This window comes from Lipotes vexillifer, unplaced genomic scaffold (assembly GCF_000442215.2).
Source record: "Lipotes vexillifer unplaced genomic scaffold, Lipotes_vexillifer_v1.1 scaffold777, whole genome shotgun sequence".
Taxonomy (NCBI): Eukaryota; Metazoa; Chordata; class Mammalia; order Artiodactyla; family Lipotidae; genus Lipotes; species Lipotes vexillifer.
The window spans coordinates 4055192-4079466 of NW_006784423.1; the positions used below are offsets into that span (position 1 = coordinate 4055192).

The 24275-nt window shown below is 42.6% G+C and overlaps 1 protein-coding gene across 1 annotated transcript in view; it reads right to left on the bottom strand.

Moving 5' to 3' along the window:
* SLC9A2 (solute carrier family 9 member A2) overlaps positions 1-24275 on the bottom strand; it is an 87673-nt gene that overhangs the window by 51211 nt on the left and 12187 nt on the right. Inside the window, exon 3 of the mRNA XM_007456840.1 lies at positions 2-446. Coding sequence (XP_007456902.1) covers positions 2-446 — 445 coding nt within the window. The remainder of the gene's footprint in view (position 1; positions 447-24275) is intronic.

Genomic DNA, 24275 nt, shown 5'->3' on the forward strand with positions numbered 1-24275 from the left:
CAGCAGGGACTCCCCAAAGACCAGGATGTAGAGCTGTTCGTTCACGTGGATATTCTCGAAGACAGCGAGCACGGCCACGGGGTCCACAGCTGAGATTAAGCTGCCAAAGAGCAGATTCTGGAGCAAAGTGATGTCACTCAGGCCGAAGGCTTCGATCTGGCAGATCCCAAACAGAGACACCCCGATGCCAATGGAATTCCAAAGTGTCCCGACCACGGCGTACCAGAATATGGTGCCGATGTTCTCAAAGAACGGGCGGGTGGGCATGAAATAGCCCGCGTCCAGCACAATGGGGGGGAGGAGGTACAGGAAAAACACATCCGTCTTCATGGCCGGGGGGGATTTCTCATCCACTCCGAAAATAATCCCACCCAGCAGAAGTCCAACCATGATGAGAAGGCAGCTCTCAGGCACTATGGTGGGTAATTTGTGATACAGATGGAAGCCTGTGAAAGAAAAAATAAATAAAGACGAAATTTGGGTCATGTGAGAATTATGGAAAAGGTAAACTGGTTCTTTCTGACAGAACCAATAGGTCCTGTTTCAAAATCTCCCAAGGTCAACGTAATTGGCTATACACAGGCTTTAGATATTACAATGCAAAAGTCAGATGATCCCCTTAAAACTATTCACAAAGCACATTCAGGTACACATTTCAATTTAAATCAGAAGTAGAATACTATAGGAACACCACACCTAAACAGCACAGCTTTCATCTAAATGTCTATTTTCTTAAAGAAAACAATGAAATTTTACATTTGAAGCAATATTGTGATTCCCAACACATTTTCAGATGTCACAAACCATTTCATCCTCATAAAAACCCTAAGGAGTAAGGCAAGGAGGCATTTTCACCCCTTTTTTTGTTTAAGTGGAAACTGAGGCTCAAAAAGATACAGGGTCTTGCCCAGGTGGCCAGATCAGAGGCCAGGTTTTGGATCACCGCTGTCTCCTCTGGTATTGAGAAGAGTTTGTAACTTCCTGAATATCAATATTTCTAATTTCAGATTCCTTCATTTGGAATGCTGAATATGTTTAATTTTCAGATGTCTGCTCCTTCAGAGACAACCAAATCAACATCAAAGGTCCATCAGATAACTACCGAAAAGTGAGGCATATAAACACGCCATGATCTCCAATGTCATAGAGTTTCTAATCAAGACAGGAACAGATGTGTTTATGACTTACTCTAGTATAAGGCATCATATGGTAAAGGCCCAGTCAAGCACTAAGGGAACAGAGAAGAGGAAATCTGCTGAGAATGGCATGGATGAGGCAGCATCTTGCATTAATCGCATAGCGGAGGCAGGAAGAGTCTCCTAAGAAGTGAAGGAATGGAAGAAAACACCTTTTCCTAATTCATGGTGGAGCCCAGTGTGGCTTTAATGCAGACACCATGTTAGGGGGCGGCCCGTAGCAGGGAAACGGGAGGGAAATGTGGGTGGTACCAGCATGTGGGCGACACAGGAAGCAACTTCACACACGGAGGTCACTTGGCAGGGCTTACGTGAGGCCAGCCCTTATTGGCAAGGCGATAGCGGGCCATCCTGAAGGCATTTCATACGTTTTAGAATTAAAGCAGCAAATGGAAATTATCTGAATTATAGGAAGACGGTATTAAAATGACAGAGTAAGTCCTTAGAAACTTACAATCACCGCAGGTTTAACAAGTAAACCCTCAGCAGCCTACAAACCGTACTGACGTCATAGCATGAAATATGTGTGGCCCCCCCCAAAATGTAACCATAATTTGAAGAAATTTTAAATTTCTTTAAAAATTAATTTCTAAATAATAAAGCGAACATCTTTATATCGGGTATTCAACTCATCCCTCCAGCTTGGATTATTTTCTTACTCATGTTACAGCAGACTCCAATCATCATTGGGGAATAAATGTATTCAGCTGATGCAGCCACGCCGGACCCCCTGACCCTCTGGCCCATTGACCTCTCTGTGTTAAACAGAGAAGTTAAAAAAATATGTCCACAGGGCTTCCCTGGTGGCGCTGTGGTTGAGTCCGCCTGCCGATGCAGGGCACACGGGTTCGTGCCCCGGTCTGGGAGGATCCCACATGCCGCGGAGCAGCTGGGCCCGTGAGCCATGGCCACTGAGCCTGCACGTCCGGAGCTTGTGCTCCGCAATGGGAGAGGCCACCACAGTGAGAGGCCCGCGTACTGCAAAAAAATATATATATGTCCACTGAAAACCACATCTTTGCAACCCCTCCGCACGCTGACTCCTGCTTCTATACCAACTTACCCTGTAAGATAAGGATGTCCTGGTACAGCCTCCTTGGCCCCCTGAGGTCCAGTGCAATCTGCTCCTTGGTGGAATGCAGAGCACAAAGGCCCAATCTGAGGGCGCCCTGTGTGCCCTGGGCCATAACAGCCGCCCCGTGGCTTGGAATCCAGCTCCCCGACTCCCTGTGTGCGGCCTCGGAGGGGTTCCCACCAGGCCCGGGCCAGGTGTGCTCATCTGTGAAATGGGGACACACACACCTTTCCCATAAAGAGCGGTAACAGTAACTAACCACTGGCCTGCAATGTCACGTATGCCCCGACATTTTGTTTTCTGTCTCTCTTCTACTTGAAAAAGCAAGAGAAAACGGTTCTCAAGAAATGCCCAGAAGCAAGGAACAGGATCTCTGCAGACCAACTGGAAACCGGACAAAGCCTGCTTTGGCGGGCTCCTGCTTCCTCTTCTGCCTTTTTCTTTCCTGTTCTGCCACCCAGCCTTGGTACCCTGTGCTCTCACACGGGGGTGCCATCCTTCACTGTGTTGAAAGGAGATCCTTACTCCTAAGAACGGAGCATGGGAGACCAGGTAGGTGGGAGAAAGGAAGAAACCCTGCCTGCTTAAATGCATCACAGGGAGGGACCAACGGCCGCCGCCGTGCTTGCCACGTGACTGATCCTGACCAGGATCCCAGGTGAGCGGGAAACCAGGATGCAGTCAGACAGAAGGGCCACCAGGATGGAGGGCTAAAGGAGGCCTGGAGGAAGGGAAGGGAGCAGGGGAAAATCCCATGGTCGCCAAAATCAGAAAAGAATGGCAACAGGCCAAGCGCACTTGTTTAAGAAAACAGGTGTTTATATTTAGAAAAGGCTGTTCGCCTTTCTCTTCTGAATGCTTAGGCCATTCAGCACTGGTCTGAGTGACCCTTGCTTGAAATAGGACAGCAGTTACTGAATCTGCCCGGTTGTTCCACAGGCAAGAAGGGATTAGATGAAGCGCAGTCACAAGAGATCTGAGTCCGGTGCTTTTTGGGGAACATAATCAGAGACGCTGAATTTTATAACACTCTCTCCTGGCAAAAACGGTTCCGTGCGGAAGTGTCTATTCTTTCACCAACCACAGGAGTCAAACCTCCTAGCAAAGCAGTTAGGCAAAACAAAACAAAATAAAGGCTTCTTAAATTTCACTGTTCACAGAATAAAACAAATAGATCAGCATTTACACATGTGCATATATTTATGGCTCCCCTGGCCACAGCCAAGTATTTCTTGAAGAGAAAATGAACTTGAATAGACCAGGGTCATTATCCCACCTAATAGTATTGACAAATACATCAGTTACCGGGAGAAAACTTTTTGATGATTTTTACAAGGCTGAACATGAGCTACTGAAGGTACAATCTACTATTTAGTCCAGGGGTCAGTTAACTTCTTTCTGTAGAGGGCCTGATAGTAAATGCTTTCAGCTTGCAGGCCATACTTTGCTATTATAGTACAAAAGGAGCCAGAGTTAATATCTAAATGCATCGGTGTGGGTGTATTCCGATCAAAGTTTATTTATGGGCATTGAAACTAGAATACCATTTTATATGTCACCAAATATCATTCTTGTTTTGATTTTGTTTAATCATTTAAAAATGTCAAAGCCATTCTTGACCCACAGACCATATAGAACCATGCTGGGGGCCCTCTCTGGCCCCTGGGCTGTGGTTTACTTACCCTGGTTCAGTTTGTACCTTGTATGTCCTGCTAACATCTATTTAGAGTGTCTGGGGCATTGTACTTGTGTCATTCACTTTTTATTTCTGGAACATAAAAAGTCTGTGAGGATGGATATTTTAAAATTTATTTTATTTTAATTGCAACAGAAATTCACTTAGTGGGAAAGGGAACAGAATTACGATCTCATACCAAATACATAGTCGAGCGACTCTATCTTCATTTCTCTTTGCATATAAGTGTTGGAATGAACTGAACTTAAAAACTAAAGATCTAGGTATAACTGGGTGCAATGCAATTAATTCACTATATTTTCTCATTACACATAAAATAATCCATTTGTTAAATTCTGGAAAGAAAGCAAAGTGAACAATAACACAGGAAGCTTCCAGACAGCAGGATCCATAAAAGAGCAACAATGTAAAAATCTGAATCAGAGAAAACCACCCCTCCACCACCAACAAAAACAAAAAAAAAATACAAAATGTTTCCCCAAAAATACAGTTCTAATTAACCAGCAGCACAACAGCAAGGGAAAGTGGAAACCTGCTGAGGTAAGAAGAGAGAAACACCTTCAGTTGAGAAACTTCTCACTGGAGGTGAATACAGACACACACGTTCTAACTCATGCTCCATGTTTTAAGAGAGCCTAAAAAAATAATGATATTTATTAGATCCACAAATATTTGCCAAGCCCGTGTTAAGTAGGGGACAAGTACCCTTGGGAACAAGGTCAGTGAGGGCAGCCATTGTGGCTGCCAGACCCAGAACTAGCTTCCCCGGCTGGTGCTTCTTGAAGCAACTCTGGGAAATTGTGGATTTAAAATAAAGAATATTCAGAAAGTTATGCCTATTTGGTTGGAGAACAAAAGGTAAAGATTCATGGAATACATTAAACTTGCTTTTAGGAGAAATAAACAAGTTTGTTCAAGTCTAAAAATGCTGACTTTATGTATCCCAATTCACATAGCAATCAAATATACAGAGGCCACAACAGTGGGAGGCCCGCGTACTGCAAAAAAAAAAAAAAAAAAAGAATTGCAACATGCAATAGACATAAGCAGAGAGAAAACAGTAAGAAATACCATTCTGATCAGATACATAAAAACAAACTGCTATCACTGCATGATAACTCTAGTCGACAAAGACCAAGTAAGAAAATTTAACTCTAAAAATAAGTAGAATCAAATTGAGTAAATAAATAATACAAGCAAATAATAAAAAGCTTAAGAAATACCATTCTGATCAGATACATAAAAACAAACTGCTATCACTGCATGATAACTCTAGTCGACAAAGACCAAGTAAGAAAATTTAACTCTAAAAATAAGTAGAATCAAATTGAGTAAATAAATAATACAAGCAAATAATAAAAAGCTAAGCAAATAAATACATAAAAAGAATAGAAGTCAGTAAATAGAGCAGACTTAACTGCTCTACGTCAGTAACATTAACCTGTGAATATGGATTTCTCACAACACTTAGTCACATGCTGGGATTGAAACATACATCTAATTTCTCTCCATCAAAAAGCAGCACAACTGTGAAGATAGAGGTCTTAAAAATGCTCCACTTATTAGATCTGCAAAGGACTTATAATAATAGATTAATTGAAAAATATGAAATTATAAAGGAAACATTAAAATTTTGTTGGGATTATCCCAAAGCAGAACTTAGATGGTATTTAATTTTTCCAAATGACTTGACCACTTACAAAAAAGAGAAAACCAATATGTGTTTAGTCTTTCCATGAAGAACCTGAGAAGGAACAAGCAGAGTTAAACCCTTAAGAGGGTATTTGTTGAGTACCTTCCCTGTATAAGACTCTGAGGGGCCCAGAGATGGATCACAAATGGGCCATGTCTTCAGTGAGCTTATATTTGGCACATAAGATAAGACTGTAAGTAATTATAGTACAAGATAGAAAGTGATACATGCTATAAAAGAAGAGGTATAATAAGTACCAGGGAAGTAAGGAGAGGAGGGAAATTAATTCAGATGAGGAAATTCAAGAAGGAACTGGAGCAGGTGGCATTGAGATAGCTGGATGTGGATATTTCCATTCAGAGAGCATGAAGCACAAGGAAGACAGGAGGAAAGGCTGGGCATCCTGAGCACTGGGTGGCAGGGCTGGCCTGAATATGAAGTGTATAGGGCAAGTCAACGGAGAGGGGCCATCAAACAGGCAGCAGCCACACTGTAGAAGGCCTGGAAAGCTGATCCTTCAAAACCCGCCTTTGTTCTGTGGGCAAGGGGAGGGGAAGCCAGTGAGGGTGTCTCAAACCATCCTTGTCTTCCACACATAGAGCAGACAAGCTCCTCCCAAGAAACCAGAGACCAGACTTGGGGAATGAGAGGGTCAAGGCCGTCCAGTTAGAGTTTTAAACCAGATGTATGTGTAACCATCGGTAGAAATAAATAAAACGTTGATGCAAACATGTGACTAAAAAGTGTAAGAACAGCCCAAACTCCAAAGGGATCTATACATGATCTCATAAAATCCAGTCTGTAAGGAGAGCCACTCAGCACAAGGAGGGGTTAATGACAGAATCCTACTATCTAGCAATGAAAAAAAGAAAAAATCAGTTATATATAACAAAAGAAAAAACTACATTGCAGCATTATATATGACAGGGAAAAAGCAAACAATAAAAAGTATCCATCTCATTCAATTTTTTTTTCATACAATAGACATTTATGGAGACCCCACTATATGCTGGGTACCATATCAAAGCACTAGGGATGTAGTGGTGAATAAAAGGAAGTTTTTTTCACTGGAAGGCTTCAGTGATGGGCAATAAAATATATAAATCAAACAATAAATACACAGTTGAAAGGTGCTGATGAACATTACAAAGAAAGGCAGAGAAGGGTGAGAGTATCCAGAAGGATAGGACGGGGTGGAATCTGACATCAGTGTGGGCAGGGAAAGCCTCTTTGATGGGTGACATCTGAACAAAACCCTACATGAAGTGAGGGTGTGGGACATGGTGGAAGAACTTTCTAAAACAGAGAGGAACAAGGGCCCTGAGTTGGGAGCACCCTGAGCGAGGGGGCTACTGCGGCTGGAGCACGGGAAGTAAGGAGAACATGGTAGGAAATGATGAAAGAGAGGCGGCAAAATGCTAGAGCGTGCCAAGCCTGTCACCACGGGAAAGACGCTGGATATTCTCTGAGACCAACAGGGAGCCACCGAAGGTTTCTGAACAGAGGAGTGTCATGATTAGATTCATGGTTTTACAGGGTCATTCTGGCTGCTGTGGAAGAAGAGAAGCAGGAATACTAGTCAAGAATCTTCCAGCAACATGGGAAAGAGATGATGGTGGCTTTCATGAACGTGGTGGGGAGAGTGAGGAGAGGTTGGATGCTGGATATATTTTGAGAGTTGCTCCAACAGAATGTGTTGTTGGCCTGGATGAGGGATGTGAGTGTGATACTGTGATAAAATAAAAAAAAAAAATAGCTATTTTGTTCTTCATCCCCAGCTCCTGGACAGAGCTCCTAAAACCTTGCCAACTCCCTAAGTGATAAAGGTGCTAAGAGCCTCTTTTGTTCTACTATTTGGTCTTTGCCTTCAAGTCTCAACACAGAGTTCTTAACTTCCTTGGAATTTTCTGGGTGATAGGAGCATCTTTTGCTCTAATCTTGGTAGGCTCCTGGATACGTTACCAGAAAGACCAACTATGAGTAGAAGCTTGGAATGTTCAGCTCCACCCCTCCCCCACCACTGGCGGTGGCCTTACTAATTGATCTGGCCCATGTGATGGAGCCTCAATAAAAGCCCCTCAACTATGGGGTTCAGAGAGCTCCTGGGTTGATGAACAAATCTACCCACTGGGAAGGTGGTACATGCCAACTGCACAGGGACAGAAGCTCCTGAACTCAAGACTCTTCCAGACCTTACTCCATGTCTCTTTCTATCTAGCTGTTCATCCGTATCCTTTCTTATATAATAACCCTGTCAACATAACTGTTTCCCTGAGTTCTGTGAGCTGTGCTAGCAAATTATTGAACCCATGGAAGGCATCGTGAGAACCCCAGTTTATAGTCAGCCAGTAAGAAGCACAGGTGACCACCTGGGACTCACAGATGGCAGCAGCAATGCGGGCGGTGTTGTGAGACTGAGCCCTGGACGAGTGGGATCTGATGCCAAGTCCAGGGTGATAATATCAGAACTGGACTGAACTGCAGGACACCCAGCTACAGTCCACAGAGGATGGAGAACTATGTGGTGTGGAAAACCCACACACGTTTTGGTGGCCAGAAGTCTGTGAGTGAAGAGAGAAAAACCGGGAGTGTGTTTTCTTTCGGTGAGACAGATGCATCAAAGGTGAATCCAAGGCTTTTGGCTCAAACATCTGGGTACAGAGTGGGGTTATTTACTGAGATGAGAACAGGGAGAGAGGAGATTTCAGGGGAGAAAAATTGAGATTGTAAATGCCAATCAGAATCTCCTTGGAAAACACCCAAGGGAGCTTAACAAGTTGACAGCAAGATCTAGCTAGAAGAAATGGCAGACGATTTCTATAGAACATCATAGATGAGCGATGAGCTGCTACTTCTGTTTTTTAAAAAAAAACGTTGTAAATGCTCTTTATTAGTTTTCAACTTTCAGTATCAGCTTAGAGACGAAAGACGTTAACTATGGTTACAGGCCAGAATGTAAATCTTACCAACCTGGAAAATATAAAAATAAAGGTATATCTGGTCAAAACTGGATGGAAGAGAGAAAGTTCTTAATATACTCATTTTTGAAAATGGGAACTGAGAGATATTGGCTAAAACTGATACAGCAACAAAAAGCTCATCAGGAAATTAAAAGCACTTACCTCTGAAAAGCAGGTCTAGGCTTAAGGAACTGAGGGAACTGTTATCTGTTATAAGCTCTTTAGGATACCTTAAAAAATTTTTAATACCGTACATATACTACTTTCATTAAAAACAATACTCAATGTTATTTTAATTGAATAACACACCACTGTCAAAAATACTGCCTTGTGTTCTTATTAAGCCCATAATGGACAACGGGGTGACACAGCAAGTCCAAATAACGTCAAACAGTGGTACAATGATGGGGAAAGAAAGCATAATTTAATCAGAGGTATCAGAGGTCATAGATAAAGAGGAATCACACACACACACACATAAATACACACACCCGTACACGCATGTTTCTTTTTTGCTTCTACAACTGCAGAAAATTCCATATAGATCAAAGAGTTTAAAATTTTAAAAATCTATGAAAATAAGAAAAATCCCATGCTGCAATCATCTCACTTACAAAGAAGTGATATCATCAGTGGCCAAAAAGTAAAGAATTTTAAGATAAAAGCCAGGTATGCCTGAATTCACCTTTGTAAAGTCTGCAAAACAAAAGTAAGAAAATGGAGATTACAAAAACAAAAAGCCGACTGTTGCTTCTGGGAAGATGGAGTATGTATTCGTCTCTATTCCTCCCACTTAGGACACTTAGAAAGCCTAATAGGCATCATGTACAAAACAAGCACAAGGAGACCCTGAAAGATGGAGAGGAGAAGGATGGCTAGGGACCTCGAGATCTGAAGAACAATATGGCAGGGAGCTCCCTGTGCTTCCTTTTTGCCTCCAATATCCCAGACTTGGAGCTGAAGAAGCCAGCGACCTGGAAAGGCCCAAGGGTGCTGAGAACAAGAGCCCCGACAAAGCCCACTCCATCCAGACAACGGACCAGGAAAGAGGCAGCCTCACAACATGTAATACTTCTAGATAATAACTGCTCTATTCCAGCCAAACCCACAGAGCAAAGACTGAGCAGAGGTTCTAGATCCCACCCTTACTAGACTGTAAGGAACAGCCCAGCCTCCCTACTAGGGTGTGTCAGAAAGGAAAAAGTAGGGCGGTGGGACTTTCTCCACCACCGGGTAGAAATGAGCACCCCCTCCCCCACAGTGCCTGTGAACACTATGTGGGGGACCTGGGATTTGCATTGACGAGGTACCCCACGTCCTCCTCACTGAGGTGAACCAGAGGAGGCCTGGTGGCGAGTCAGGACATCCTCTTCCACCGGATGGTAATGAGGACACCACTCCCCTGGGTGTCAGTGGAGTCAACCAGGAGAGCAGCAAGGAGGCACTCCTACCCCATCTCAGCCAAGAAAGTGTCAGTGCAGACCTAGTAAGGACCAGGGACGGCCATCGCCATATAGCAGTAACGAGCAGACCCTCGGTGGGCAACGGAGACAAAGTGGAGAACTTGAAAATCTACCCCACTGTAAGTAACGATACGGCAGCTCCTCCCCACCACCCCCCCAGAGTGGTATCATAAGAAGTCACCTAAAACAGAAGATATAAATAAGACCCATGGTCTCATAACATAATACCCCAAATGTCCATGTTCCAAAAGAAAACCACTCATCATACCAGGAACCAAGAAGATGTCAAACTGAATGATAAAAACACAATAGATATCACCATCATGATGACAGAGATGTTAGATTTATCTAACAGAAATTTTAACACTGCCATGATAAAAATGTTTCATTAGCAATTACCAGCATACTTGAAACAAATAAAAAAATAGGAATCTTGAGCAAAGAAATTTAAAACCTGAGTAAAGAAACAGAAGCTACCAAGAAGAACCCTATGGAAGTTTTAGGACTGAAGAATACAACAACTGAAATTAAAAATTCAATTGTAGGACTTCCCTGGTGGCGCAATGGTTAAGAATCCACCGGCCAATGCAGGGGACACAGGTTCGAGCCCTGGTCTGGGAAGATCTCACATGCCGCGGAGCAACCAAGCCCGTGCACCACAACTACTGAGCTGGTTCTCTAGAGCCTGCAAGTCACAACTACTGAGCCCACGCACCACAACTACTGAAGCCCGTGCGCCTAGAGCCCGTGCTCTGCGACCAGAGAAGCCACCACAATGAGAAGCCCACGCACCACAATGAAGAGTAGCCCCTGCTCACCGCAACTAGAGAAAGCCTGTGCGCAGCAACGAAGATCCAACACAGCCAAAAATAAATAAATAAATTTATTTTTTAAAAAATTCAATTGTATTGGCTCAACAGCAGAATATTAGTAAACTGGAAGTATGAATTAGTAAACAGGAAAGAATTACTAAATCAGAAGACAGAATGGTAGAAATTAACCAATCTGAATGACAGAGAAAAAACAGGCTTAGAACGTGAGGGACCTGTAAAATTATAGTGAAAGATCTAACATTCATGTCATCAGAGTCCCAGAAAGAGAAAAGAAAGAGGGTGGGGATGGAAATGTACTCAAGAAATAATGGCTAAAAACTTCCAAAATTTTTCAAAAAATATAAACCTACAGAATGAAGAATATGAATGAGCCCCAAAAAGGATAAACCCAAAGGAATCCACATCAAGACAAGCTATACTCAAACTTTTGAAAATACAGAAAAAGAAAAAAATCTTGATAGCAGATAGAGAAAGGACACCTTATTTATAGACGAGAAAATAGAATTTTAGCAGATTTCTCTTCGAAAATCATGGGGGCTATAAGGAAGTGGCACAACATTGTTCACATGCAGGAAAAAAAAAAGAAGAACTGCCAACCCAGAATTCTCTACCCAGCGAAAACAGCCTTCAGTAATGAAGAAGAAATCAAAACATTCTCATTTGAAGGAAAACTAAGAAAATTTGTTGCCAGCAGACCTGCCCCAAAATAATGGCTAAAGGAAATTCTCAGTACAGAAAGCAATGGAATCTTGGAACATGAGGAATTAAGAAAAAAAGTAAAAATACAAGAAATTCAATACATTTTCTTTCTTCCCTTGAATTTTCTAAATTAAGTTTGGCCACTGAAGCCAAAATTACAATGCTGTTTGATGTGGTTCTCAATGTACATAGAGAAAATGTTTTTAAGACGACTATATTATAAGTGAGAGAAGGTAAAAAAACATAAAGGGAGGAAAGGTTTCTTTACTTCACTCACACTGGTAAATGACCACATGAGTAAACTGCCATTAGTTACATATATATATATATATATATATATATATATATATATATATATACACACACACACACATACATATACACATACTGATGATGTAATACTTGGAGGAAACACTAAAAAATGCTATACAGATACCCTCAAAAACACTATTGATAAATGAAAATGGAGTTCTAAAAAGTGTTCAAGTAACCCACAGGCAAAGAAAACAGAGAAATGAAAAACAGGGAGAAAACAGAAAACAAAAGAAAAAGTGGCAGATTTAAACCCAAACACACCAATAGTTACAAAAAATGTAAAGTGTCTAAATGCATCAATTAAAAGACAGCTGTTAGTAGAACGGATTAAAAAGCATGACCCAACTATATGTTGTCTAAAAAAATGTCACCTCTATACAATGATATAGGCAGGTTGAAAATTAAAGAATGGAAAAAGTTACATTATTAAAATATTAATCAAAAGAAAGTGTGATTGGCTATATTAATATCCAATAAAGTAAGCTTCAGAGCAAAGAAAATTACCAGAGACAGGGAGGGACCTTAAATAATTATAAAAGGGCCAATCCACCAAGAAAATATGGCAAGCCCAAATGTGTATGCACCAAATAACAGAACTATAAAATATATGAAAAAAAAAAACTGATAGACTTGAAAGGAGAAATAGGCAAATACATAATTACAGTTAAAAACTTCGACACCTCCTCTCTCAATAATTGGTAAAATAAATAAGTAGATCATCAACGAACAGGATCTAATTCTATAGAAGACTCCAACCAACAACAGCAGAATACACATTCTTTCCAAGAATCCACAGATTATATACCAAGATAGAACATTTCCTTGGCCATAAAAACAAATCTCAACAAATGTAAAAGAACTGAAATCATACAGAGTACATTCTCTGATCTCAGAGGAGTCAAACTGGAAATCAGTTAACGTACAGAAAACAGGAAAATCTCTCAACTTGTAGACTTAACCACACATTTCCAGATAATCTATGGGTCTTCACACCCACTAGGGCGGCTGTAATCAAAAAGACAGATAATAACAAATGTTTTTGTGGATGTGGAGAAATCAGAACCCCCATGTGCTGGTGAGAATATGAATCGTGCAGCCATTCTGGAAAACAGTCTGGCAGTTCCTCAAAAAGTTAAAGACTTATCATTTGACCTAGGAAATTCACTATTAGGTATGAATCCCAAAGAAATGAAAACCTGGCCACATAAAAACCTGTACACAAACATCCATGGCAGCATTATTCATAATAGCCAAAAGGTGAAAACAACCCAAATGCCCATCAACTGACAACTGGATAAACAAAATGTTGTAAAACCATACAATGGAATCTGATTTGGCCATAAAAAGCATGGCATACTGTCACATGCTACTACAAGGATGAACCCTGAAAATGTGCTAAGTGAAAGACAGAGTCACAAAAAAACCACATACTGTATGATTCCATTTATAGGAAATGTCCAGAATAGGCAAATCTACCTATACCTACCTAAAGACAAGGTAGATTAGGGACTTCCTAGGGCTGGGCCAGGATGGGGAAATTGCCCAGGCATAGCTAAAATATATGGAATTTCTTTTGGGAGTGGTGAAAATATTCTAAATTTGATTGTAGTGATGGTTGCACGTCTGTGAATACACCGAAGACCATCAGGTTGTACATTTTAAATGGGTGAAATACATGCTATGTAAATTACATCTCAATCATACTATTCAAAAAAAAATCCATGGGTCAAAGAGAAAGTCTCAAGGGAAATCAAAAAATTGAACCGAATGAAAATGAAAATGCAACATCTCAAAAGGTGGGACACAGCTAAAATAGCACTGAGGGAGAAATGGATAGCACTAATGCATTCATTAGACAAGAGGAAAAGTCTCAAATCAATAATCTAATCTTCCACTTCAGGAACCTAGAAAAAGAAGAGCAAAACAAACCCAGAAGAATCAGAAAGAAGGAAACTAAAGATAAGAGCAGATATCAGTGAAATCGAAAACAGAAAAATAGAAAAAAAAGAAATCAGTGGCATAAAAAGCTGGATCTTCTCAAAGGGTGATAAAACCGACAAACCTCCAGCAAGTCTACCAAGATAAGAGAAGACAACAATTGTCGACATTGGGAATTCAAAAGGTACCACTACAGAGCGGGCGGACATCAAAAGGATGGCGAAGGAATACTACAGACAATTCTACACACACATATGACACCTTAGATGAAATGGACCAATTCCCTAAAAGACACAAACAACCACAACTCACCCAAAATGAAGGAGATCAGTTGAACAGCCCTGTAAAATAAATTGAATTTGTAACTTAAAACTTATCAAAAGAAAAAAAAATCTCCTGGCTCAGATGGTTTCACTAGTGAATTCTACAAAACACCACCAATTCTACACGATCTCTTCCAAAAAACAGAGGAGGAAAGATTTCCCAATCATCTTATGAAGCTAGTATTACCCTGATATCAAAACCAAAGACAGGACAAAAAGGAAAGCCAGAGACCAATATCCTTTATGAGTATTGCAAACACTGTTATTTTATTTATTTTATTTTTTATTATTTTTTTTTTTTTGCGGTACGCGGGCCTCTCACTGTTGCGGCCTCTCCCGTTGCGGAGCACAGGCTCCGGACGCGCAGGCTCAGCGGCCATGGCTCACGGGCCCAGCCGCTCCACGGCATGTGGGATCTTCCCAGACTGGGGCACGAACCCACGTCCCCTGCATCGGCAGGCGGACTCTCAACCACTGCGCCACCAGGGAAGCCCCGCAAACACTATATTTTAAAATAAGAAATATGTTTTTGGTCTTTGACCCTCAGTTCCTGGCACAGAGCTCCTAAAACCCTTGGTATTTCCTAGGTGTCTTTTGCTATGTTAATGAGGTCACTTTCTGAAAGTCCCTGGGGCCCCTTATCTTGTCTGCCCCATGGGGGAGGGGCTCCTTAAGGAAACAAAGTTTCACCTGAGAAATGAAGAGGAATAGGAATTGTCCAAGCCCAGAGGGGTGGAAGGGTCTTCCACGGCAGCGGGAACAGCACATGCAAAACTCTCTGGAGTGCACATGACTATGGCCCAGGAGGGCCATAGGAGGTGCTGCCAGAAATCCAAGAGAGAGGGTGAGAATGACCAGTCCTGGCCTTGTTGTCCACAGCCTGGATTTACCCCCGAATTAGTGGGAAGCAGTAACACCCGACATGGTCAAGGATATGAAGAAACAGGTACACTTTTCAATCAAGACATTGACAAAGTGTTTTGAGAGGACAGTGTTGACCCACGGGGCTCTCTGCCCTCAGTAACACTGTGCCAAAGTCTTGAGAAGAGGTTTCTTGCACTAGAGCACTTGCCCCTGCCTCTGATCTGGCTCTTTTCCGGGGATTTTACTCCACATCTACGGAGACACACACAGGGAAAATGTAGGAGCTGCATGTGTTCTCTGCGGAGGTTCCAATACCTGAAAGCTAAAAACCGTGTGCCTCACCTTTTATCACAGTCCCTCACTTTCCTACTTCCAACTTTTCTAGCTGTCTTCTTTAATCATTATGTTTGTTCTTTTGTTTCCCAATGCAATGCATAGCCAACCGGTTTATATCTGATTACCCTAAAGGTTTATGCTTTTATCACTGCTGGCAATTTGCATCTTTGTCTCAATTTTGTTAAGGCTGTAAGAACTACACTATAAAAGTAAAATATTCACTTTAACCAAACACAAAAGAACAAATATTGCATGATTCTACTTATAACAAATACCTAAAGCAGTCAAATTCACGGAGATAGAAAGTAGAGTAGAGGTTACCTGGGGTTGGCAGGTGGGGTGTGGGGGCTTACTGTTTAATGGGCAGAGTTTCTGCTTGAGCAGATGCAAAAGTTCTGGAAACTGATAGTGGTGATGGTTGCACAACACTGTGAATGTACTTAATATTGCTGAATTGTACACTTAAAATGGTCAGTTTTATGTTATATATATTTTACTGCCATGGAAAAAATTCTTCACTTTCATTTTTCACTTTCCTACTCATTTTTATTAAATAATTATGGCAAAGTAAAATGAAATATTGACAGAACTGCATAAGCACTGCTAAACAAATAAGCATGAAAAGATGATGTTGCTAAAATTGATGTCTGCTGATAGGCACTGTCGCCATGCATATCACCCCAAATATTAACTGGTCAGCTGATCCCCAGCCTCTGAACTGGGCCTTTGAAAGGCAACTCTAGGAGCAGTGATATAAAATATGCAAAGTCTGAGCTGTTCAAAAATAAGAAGCAAAAAAGAATTTTTCTGCAATTCAAAGGGTAAAAGAAGTAATTTTTACAAAAATGATCACAGTAAGACATCAGAAAAAGGGAAATGGGTGAGGAAATTATAACATATTAACATGATATAAGAATCTACTGCTGCACATGTTTATTATATCAATATTTCCATGGGTTTATTCAAAATAATGGTCAGTGAACAAGGGCACAAGAAGAGTTACAATATTGTTTTAATTATATTTAAAAACTGTTAAATTCACTTATTTTATTCATCGAAATATTTTAAAGGAAAGTGCTTACATGGGACCTGAGAATCTACTGAGACTCTAAGACCAGATAGTCTTTTTCTTTTAATTTTATTGCTGTATAGTTGATTTAAAATGTTGTGTTAATTACTGCTGTACAGCAAACTGATTCAGTTACACATATACACATTCTTTTTCATATTCTTTTCCACTATGGTTTATCACAGGATATTGAATATAGTTCCCTATGCTATAGGGATCTTGTTGTTTACCCATCCTTTATATAATAGTTCGCATCTGCTAACCCCAAACTCCCAATCCATCCCTCCCCCACCGCCCTCCCCCTCAGCAACCACAAGTCTGTCCTCTATGTCTGTGAGTCTGTTTCTGTTTTCACAGGTATGTTCATTTGTGTCGTATTTTAGATTCCACATGTAAGTGACATATTCTTATTTAAATTGACAAAACAGGGAAGTTTTCTCAAGGGTAAGAAACACTTTCACTTAGGGTACGAAGAACTGTCAGGGTGACATTTGATTGACCCGCAGAATTTACCTTTCACAGATGATGAAGCTGCTGTGTGATTCAACTAAACCTCAGAGGCAACGTGAGAAGGACCCGCCGGCCTCCTAACAGCCATCCCAGCACTGTTTCCACGCCTGGGATCCTTATTCAAGGTGTAAAACGTGAAAGCCTCTCACTTAGATATTCCATAACAGCCTTCCCATTTTTATCAACGGTAAGAGTATGTCACCATTTGTATTTACTTATTTCTCTTTTTGTAACATGATCCCACTCTGAGAATGGCACTTATTTTGATTATTATTAAGTGGACTATGTAACAAATTCCAAGTGATCCTGAGTGTGTAAGTGTCCCAAACAACAGACTCTGCTCCCTTCCGTATAACCAGGTATAAATCCGAGAAGCAAAATTTCAAATAACATGAAAATGTCTGGACCAGAGGGCTTCCCTGGTGGCGCAGTGGTGGAGAGCCCGCCTGCCGATGCAGGGGACGCGGGTTCGTGCCCCGGTCCAGGAAGATCCCACATGCCACGAAGCGGCTGGGCCCGTGAGCCATGGCCGCTGAGCCTGCGCGTCCGGAGCCTGTGCTCCGCAACGGGAGAGGCCATGACAGTGAAAGGCCCACATACCGCAAAAAATAAAAATAAAAAAAAAAGTCTGGACCAGAGGTTGCAAACTGGCAGGCCATGGGCCGTCATGGCCAGCAGGCCTGTTTTGTTGTGTTCATCTGGTGTTTTTAAATATTGAGCTAATATTTGGAAACAGAGTTTGCACATACAAATTCTCTTGTCTGGTTTATCTTGAAAAAATCAGCAGATTGGGCCCTCTGTCCCCTGCTCCATACCAGTGTGTGCAGGGGGGCAACCAGCTTTAGCCAAGACAAGGGTTGGTCCTCCAGCTCTCCTGCCTGCTTCCCGGACCCTGGCCCCGCTACAAGCATCTCACAGGACCTGCTCACACACCACTAGGCCCACTCCGTCTGCTACCTGTTTAGACCTCAAGACCAAAAGCCAATCTTCAGATGCTACTAAGACTGTAATGGAGACTGGGGAACCTTCCATTCTATTTCTCCTCACTAGTCTTTTTAGACTCCTGACTTCAAGTCTCAGCTGTGGCAATGAGATCCCAGCTCAGGCACTGAGATTCCCTGAATTAAACATGTGGCTTCTCATCTCTTAAGCAAGTGAGTGAGGGGCCAGGGGCCTCCCTGTCCCTGCTGGGCTGGTTTCTGCCAATGGGCTGAGTCCTCTGACACGTGCCAGCCAGCGCATGGAGGTGGTGACGTTCACTTCTGCAGGCGGACGTAACATCTGAGGGTACACTGCCACTGGCCTGGGAGTTTCCTGTCCACCGGAGGCAGGTCAGATCTTGATCCAATCCTGGAGCCAGGGCTGGGCACGGATTCGACTCACGCCCCGGTCTCATCACCACCTGCACTAAACCCATCCTTCAATCTCAGACTCATCATTTCTATTCCTGGGCCATCAGTCAGATGAGATCAATTCCCAGTATTATATATTCCTCTGTATAAGAAGTTGGGCACAAAGAATTAGCCTGTATCTAATGAGCAGGAAAAGTATTTTTGCTGAGTAGACTCTGCAAACATCCATAGCTAGAAATTTCATATTTAGTTTTGAACTGGCAGCCTCATGACAGACTTAAAAGTTGTGTGTGTGCGTGTGCCTGTGTGGCGGTGTGCATAACACATGCAGACAAGGACACTCACACACACACACACAGAGTCATCCATGAAGCCCTTCAGGTTCATGGTGCTTCATGTAAGATACTGTATCCAAAGCTGACGGAGAGTTTCCTGTCACAAAAGGACACATCTGCTGGGGCAAAAGGCAGAGGCAGCTGGAGATGCTGCTTTATATATATATATACATAAATATATACATACACACACACACACATATATATATACACATACATATGGAGGGGGGAGACTATATCTCTCTGGATTTCAAGAAAAGTCACAAACCGAAAAAATAACAAGCTATCCCTTCAAATGACAGAGTTCTTTGGTCCCACTCATGGAGGTGTTTGGGAGGAACCAGGCTCTGAGTAGGACTAGGGTGGCTGGGAAGATGCTCCTGGCACTGGATCCCTCGGTCCACGGGGTCCTGGGGGCCAGCAGACAGGCCCAGGGGCCTCCCAGGCTTCTGCTGCCCCAATCAATCCGGGGCAGGCCAGTCACGAGCAAAGTTCTCCTGGCTGTTAAAGAGGCTGAACCAGGGCGGCGAGCCCAGTGAACACATGGCAAAATAAACAACCCATTGATACAGCCCCCCATCTTGTGCCTCACGAAATTTCTAGAACCCTCCAATATCTCTTTAAAATCTATTCCAATGGAAGGACAAGCACAGGCCCCATTCACTAGAGGGCTATGTCCGTGCTCCACAAGGTCACTATTTGTCCAGGGATTTTCCAAGAGATTGACATGCGAGAGACTGGCTGGCTAATCAGCATCAATGTAAAGTATACGTATGATAATTATTTTGCATAACGATCTTGTAAAAAGGAAATCAATCTCTTCCTTTCCAAGATGAGAAACTGTGCTTGAAGTCTGAGGGACACCAGTGAAGAAACAGTAAATAAGTAAACGAACACACTGTACTCTTCTGTAATCATATTTCTCACGTCTTCCTTAGAGTTATTCATGGTTTTGAATTTTCTATTCAGTTGCTTACCACTAGCTGGCTTTCAAAAAACCAAAACCAGTTATATGTACTTTACTGCCTTGGCTGCCTCCTGCCAAACAGACCATCTAGGATTACTCTGGTAACGGGTCACACTCTCCTTCCTGAAGCCACAGGAGCAAGGGGACAGGGGGATGGGTTCCAAGGATGTTCAGTTCTTGCTATCAGCACACTCAGATTCTAGGGCAGCCAACAGAGGAACGACGTGGGGTTTGTATCGTATCAATTTTGCAAAATGTTCCGTGAGCACGGTGCAGCCGAGGTGGGATACACAACCCGCACCATCCAGACAGACAGCCTGGCAAAAATCACCCCCAAAGCTCACCAAGGCAACAAACTCTGCCTCAGGAAATAACAATGACACTGGACAGTTGTCAAAGTATTTCTGCATATGTGACACCTGGGCGTGAAATACGTGCCTCCCAACACGTATCTCATCTGGAGGAGTAAAGTGATCTGGGGGAGTTTCTCACACAGCCAGGTGGGAAACAAGATCCCTGCTGGAAAAATGCTGAGCGCCGGCCCTGGCCACGCTGAGTATTCTTATTTAGAAAAGTCTCCAGCTTGTGTTTCACGTAAATTGCAGCTCAGAACCGTCGCAGGACTTGTCCTGTATCCGTCCGGACTGCAGGTTTAGATTGTACGACTATGAGGCGAATCCTGCGGCCCTCAGCATCCTTAATTTTACTGGGTTTCATCTCCTTATGGCTCTAGACACCCCCCTTTTTTTTTCTTTTCATTTTCCATTTTAGTGACAGAAGGGGTTTGACCAAGAAAGGATGAGGTTTGGAAGAGATCTTTCAGAGGGTAAAAACTTTCCAGTGTATAGGCATTGTTTAGGAAGAATTACAGAATCCAGGGAGTAGTCAAGTTCTGGTGACTGTTTCAGAACAGACCCTTTGCAGAGCCTGCTGGCAGACGGGGGCGGGCAGGGAGGGAGGATGCTCTGAGCTGAGGAGTGGTGATAAAACTGTAACCTAGATTCAAAATTCTCCGTGCAGGGCAACAGTTGAAAGCAATTTTTCTTTTATTGCCCCGGGTTAGATGTTAAATCCTGGGATTTGTCGTTCAGCCCATGCATTGGTAAATGAGTTACGGCAATTGGGGTTTTGCTGTTTGCCCACTGTCATCATGAAGTTGTACAAGGCTATCCAGGGAGCCTCTACCCCATCCACCCAACCACCTTGTGCCGGAGTTTTATTTTCTGTTTGGTTTTCAGTCCTTGAAGAGCCTCTGCCTTCCAAACAAATTGACCACTTGCTTAAAATAAGCAGATCAAAGTATAGGAAAGGAACCCACAATTGCTGGTCATTGCTACCTGATTTCACTTTTCAATCAAGTGGTTGCTTGCACTCAACTCTAGTCAGCAGTGATTTACATGGTGGGGACCTATGGGCATACTGGGGCCTCGGGCTAAACTAAGAAAGTGCCCTATTTGGCAAGTTTACAGTCTTTTCTAAACGTCCTAGAATCATTACATTTTTGTCCACTTTGCTTCCTCCCTGGCTTCTGATTACCAGCTCAGTGGTCTTCATACACCCACATGTCGTACCATTTGCCTTTCACTGCAAAGACCACCGGCGTTTCGAGGAACATCAGGATGTATGAATCTTAAGGATCGTTATGTAGATTCTTATGGCTCCACCTTCATCAGACTTAGTATGCTTCATCAAGATAATAGTCAAACCTACTAACGCACTTAGTGGTAAAACGGAGGACCGGAGTCCTGCCAATGATGCACATTTGTCCAAAGATTTAGGATCGGTAAGCAACAACTCCCCTGATGTCATGTGACTTCAAAACACAAAATTGAAAACAGCAAGACCAAATGAAAAGAAAAAACCATACAAAACAAACAAACAAAAATCACTGCAGAGAGTAAAGTCGTTAAATACATACATCAGCTATCAAATCAACCAATGTCTTTGGCAAAACCATCAGCACTTAAAAGCCGGGTTAAGGATGAGGTAAAATAAAATAAAGACTCCTGTGAGAAGTAACACTGATGCTAGATGTCAAACAACTGAAAATATAAAACAGTATTGAGAATGTAGACATGGTAAGTTTTACCACCCAGCGTTCCAAGCTCCAAGGAGGTAGACAAACACAAAAGAAGATATAACGTATCAATCCCAGAAGCCTCTACAGGAGGAGGGAGGGACAGAGCGGCTAATAAACAACCACATGTCAGATAGTGATTGATAAAAGCTCTATAGAAACTCGGCCGGGACTACAGGGCACAGAGAGACTGGGGCTGGAGCTGTTGCAGGCTGGCATATATATTTTCTAATTCCCTTAAAAATGTGAGCTCAAGCTGGAGGCATCTTCCTGGCCTTCCAGACAGTTCACCAGAGAAGGCACAAAGAATGATGCACATTCTCCTAAGGAGACCAGCTGACACCAACAGTGTATCACTCCCAACCCTGCAGAAGGGAAACTTCCATCAGATAGGAAAGGGGGGGGCTGCGATTTCTCATCATCCCTCTTTACCACTCCAGTGTTTTGTTAGAGAAAATGTAGTCAGCCAACAGGTAATTCTGCTTTAGGATACTGGTGATAGAGAGGGTCGGTGGACACTTTTAAAATAGCAATAATGATTTTGGGTAGCATTTGTTTTAAAACTCTTTCCCATCCAGATTCCTAAAGGAGCCCCGTTTGTACACAAAGGGACTTGGAAATCTACTGAAAAGCGCATTTCCCCTGCCTGTGTGTGAGTGGACATGTCTGGGGACCCCCAATGACACTGAGTAGACTCAGCAGCTCGGGGGTGTCAGGATGAGGGTCTGAAAGAGAGGCTGCCCCTGCAGAGAAGGGCTCACCTGACTCTGAGTCTTCTGTTTCAAGACAGGAACCTGGGATAAAACGAAGCATTTTCTTTTCCATTGCAAATTAGCTTACAAAAGCAGAATGATGATTTTTAAATGTGTGTAACATCAGAAACCGAAATATGCATGATTTAGAGAGAAACCTTTGCATAACACCAACAGCAGGAGACAGGAGCATCTAGACAATCTGACGACTTGCTACAGAACCACTGGACAGGAGAGACTTTGAGGGGCATAATGCTCTGAGGCTTTGGAGAAGGAAGCAGGACATCTGTTCTCACCCAAGGGCTAAGCAAATCTCCAAGGCCTGTAAGGCAGCAAGTTTTCTAAGTGGATTAACTGTATCCTCCCAACAACCCTATCAGGAAGCGACTGTCATTATCCTACAGATGAAATAACTGAGGTTAGAGAGGTTTATTATCTCAGCCCCAGATCCACAGCTAGTAAGTGGGTGAGCTCAGATTTTGGGGCAACAGAGCCTAAGTCACCACTCCAAGCATGTGCAATAAACACAGATGCATGATAAGTGGCCGAGTGAATTACCACACAAGCTAGTATATTTCAGAGGGAAAGGGCACAGTATTAAGATATGTGCTAGGACAAGAAATGTAAACCATGAACACCATGGACAAACCAGGATGGATGGTAACCTTCGCTACCACCTGATTTAAATGAGATGAAACAAAAAGTATCTTTAAACATCATTTAGTTATTTACTTACACAATGACTGTTTATTGAGTACCTACTACGTGCCAGGCACTGCTGTAGACAGTGAGTCAAACAGATAAATTCCCTTCCTTCATGGAGCTTACGTCCTAAAGTGTGCATATGTGTCTATGTGCACGTGTGTGTGTGTGAGCACAGTTCAGTAAGTGTGTATGCATGTGCAACACTGAAACAGATTTAACATCTTTTCTCCTGTAAATCTGTTGAAATAGAACGTTGTGCTATTAAAATTTACATGGTAGCTCAAGTTATAATGGGTTGAACCTCTAACCTATGAATCCTTAATATGCTAAAAATATATTTCAAAAGCATTAGAATTCTACCTTCCCTAAGTTAGGGAGGTGGAGAAGGCTAGACCAAGATTCAGGAATTTTAGATGCACGTTCTAGCTCTGATACTACTTAGGAGTGAGGTTACTTTGCCTTCTTGTAGCGTTTCCTGTCCTACGCAGTGCAGAGTCACCATGAGATCACACTCACCTTAACTTTGCGGTCACAACTTGCTTTCACGTGTTATTTCAGTTGGTCCACACAATGACCCTACGAAGCAGGCAGGACGTTATTTTTGTCCAACTTTACAGTGAAAATCTGAGACGGTCCAAACGACGTAATAAGGCTCCAGCAGGAAACTCAAGCACAGGCCCCTGGGTCCAGGTTAAGGGCGAGCGAGACAAGGCACATCAAGGTGCTCCGGAGACCACGGACGGAGGTCCAGAACTTCATATTCATCTCCATGGAAGGCAGGGTGACAGGGTGAGGCACAGCGGAGTGACCAAGTACACCTGCCACGGACCCACTCCTTCCACTTAACAGCTGTGACACCTAGGCTCTCTGAACCTGTTTCCTCATCTAATTTTTAAAACTGGGAGTCCTAATGGTGCCTGCCTCCCGGAGTTGCTGTGAGGATTAAATAAGACAACGGGTGTAACGCACCTGACCCAAATACCTGGCATGGAATAAGGCTCCATCCTTGTTAGCTATTGTTATTCTATGAAAGAAGCCACCATAGAGGGATTACCCAGCCTCACCCATCTCCACCCTCCATGCCACAGTAGAAGACTGTGCTGGGGCACATTGAACC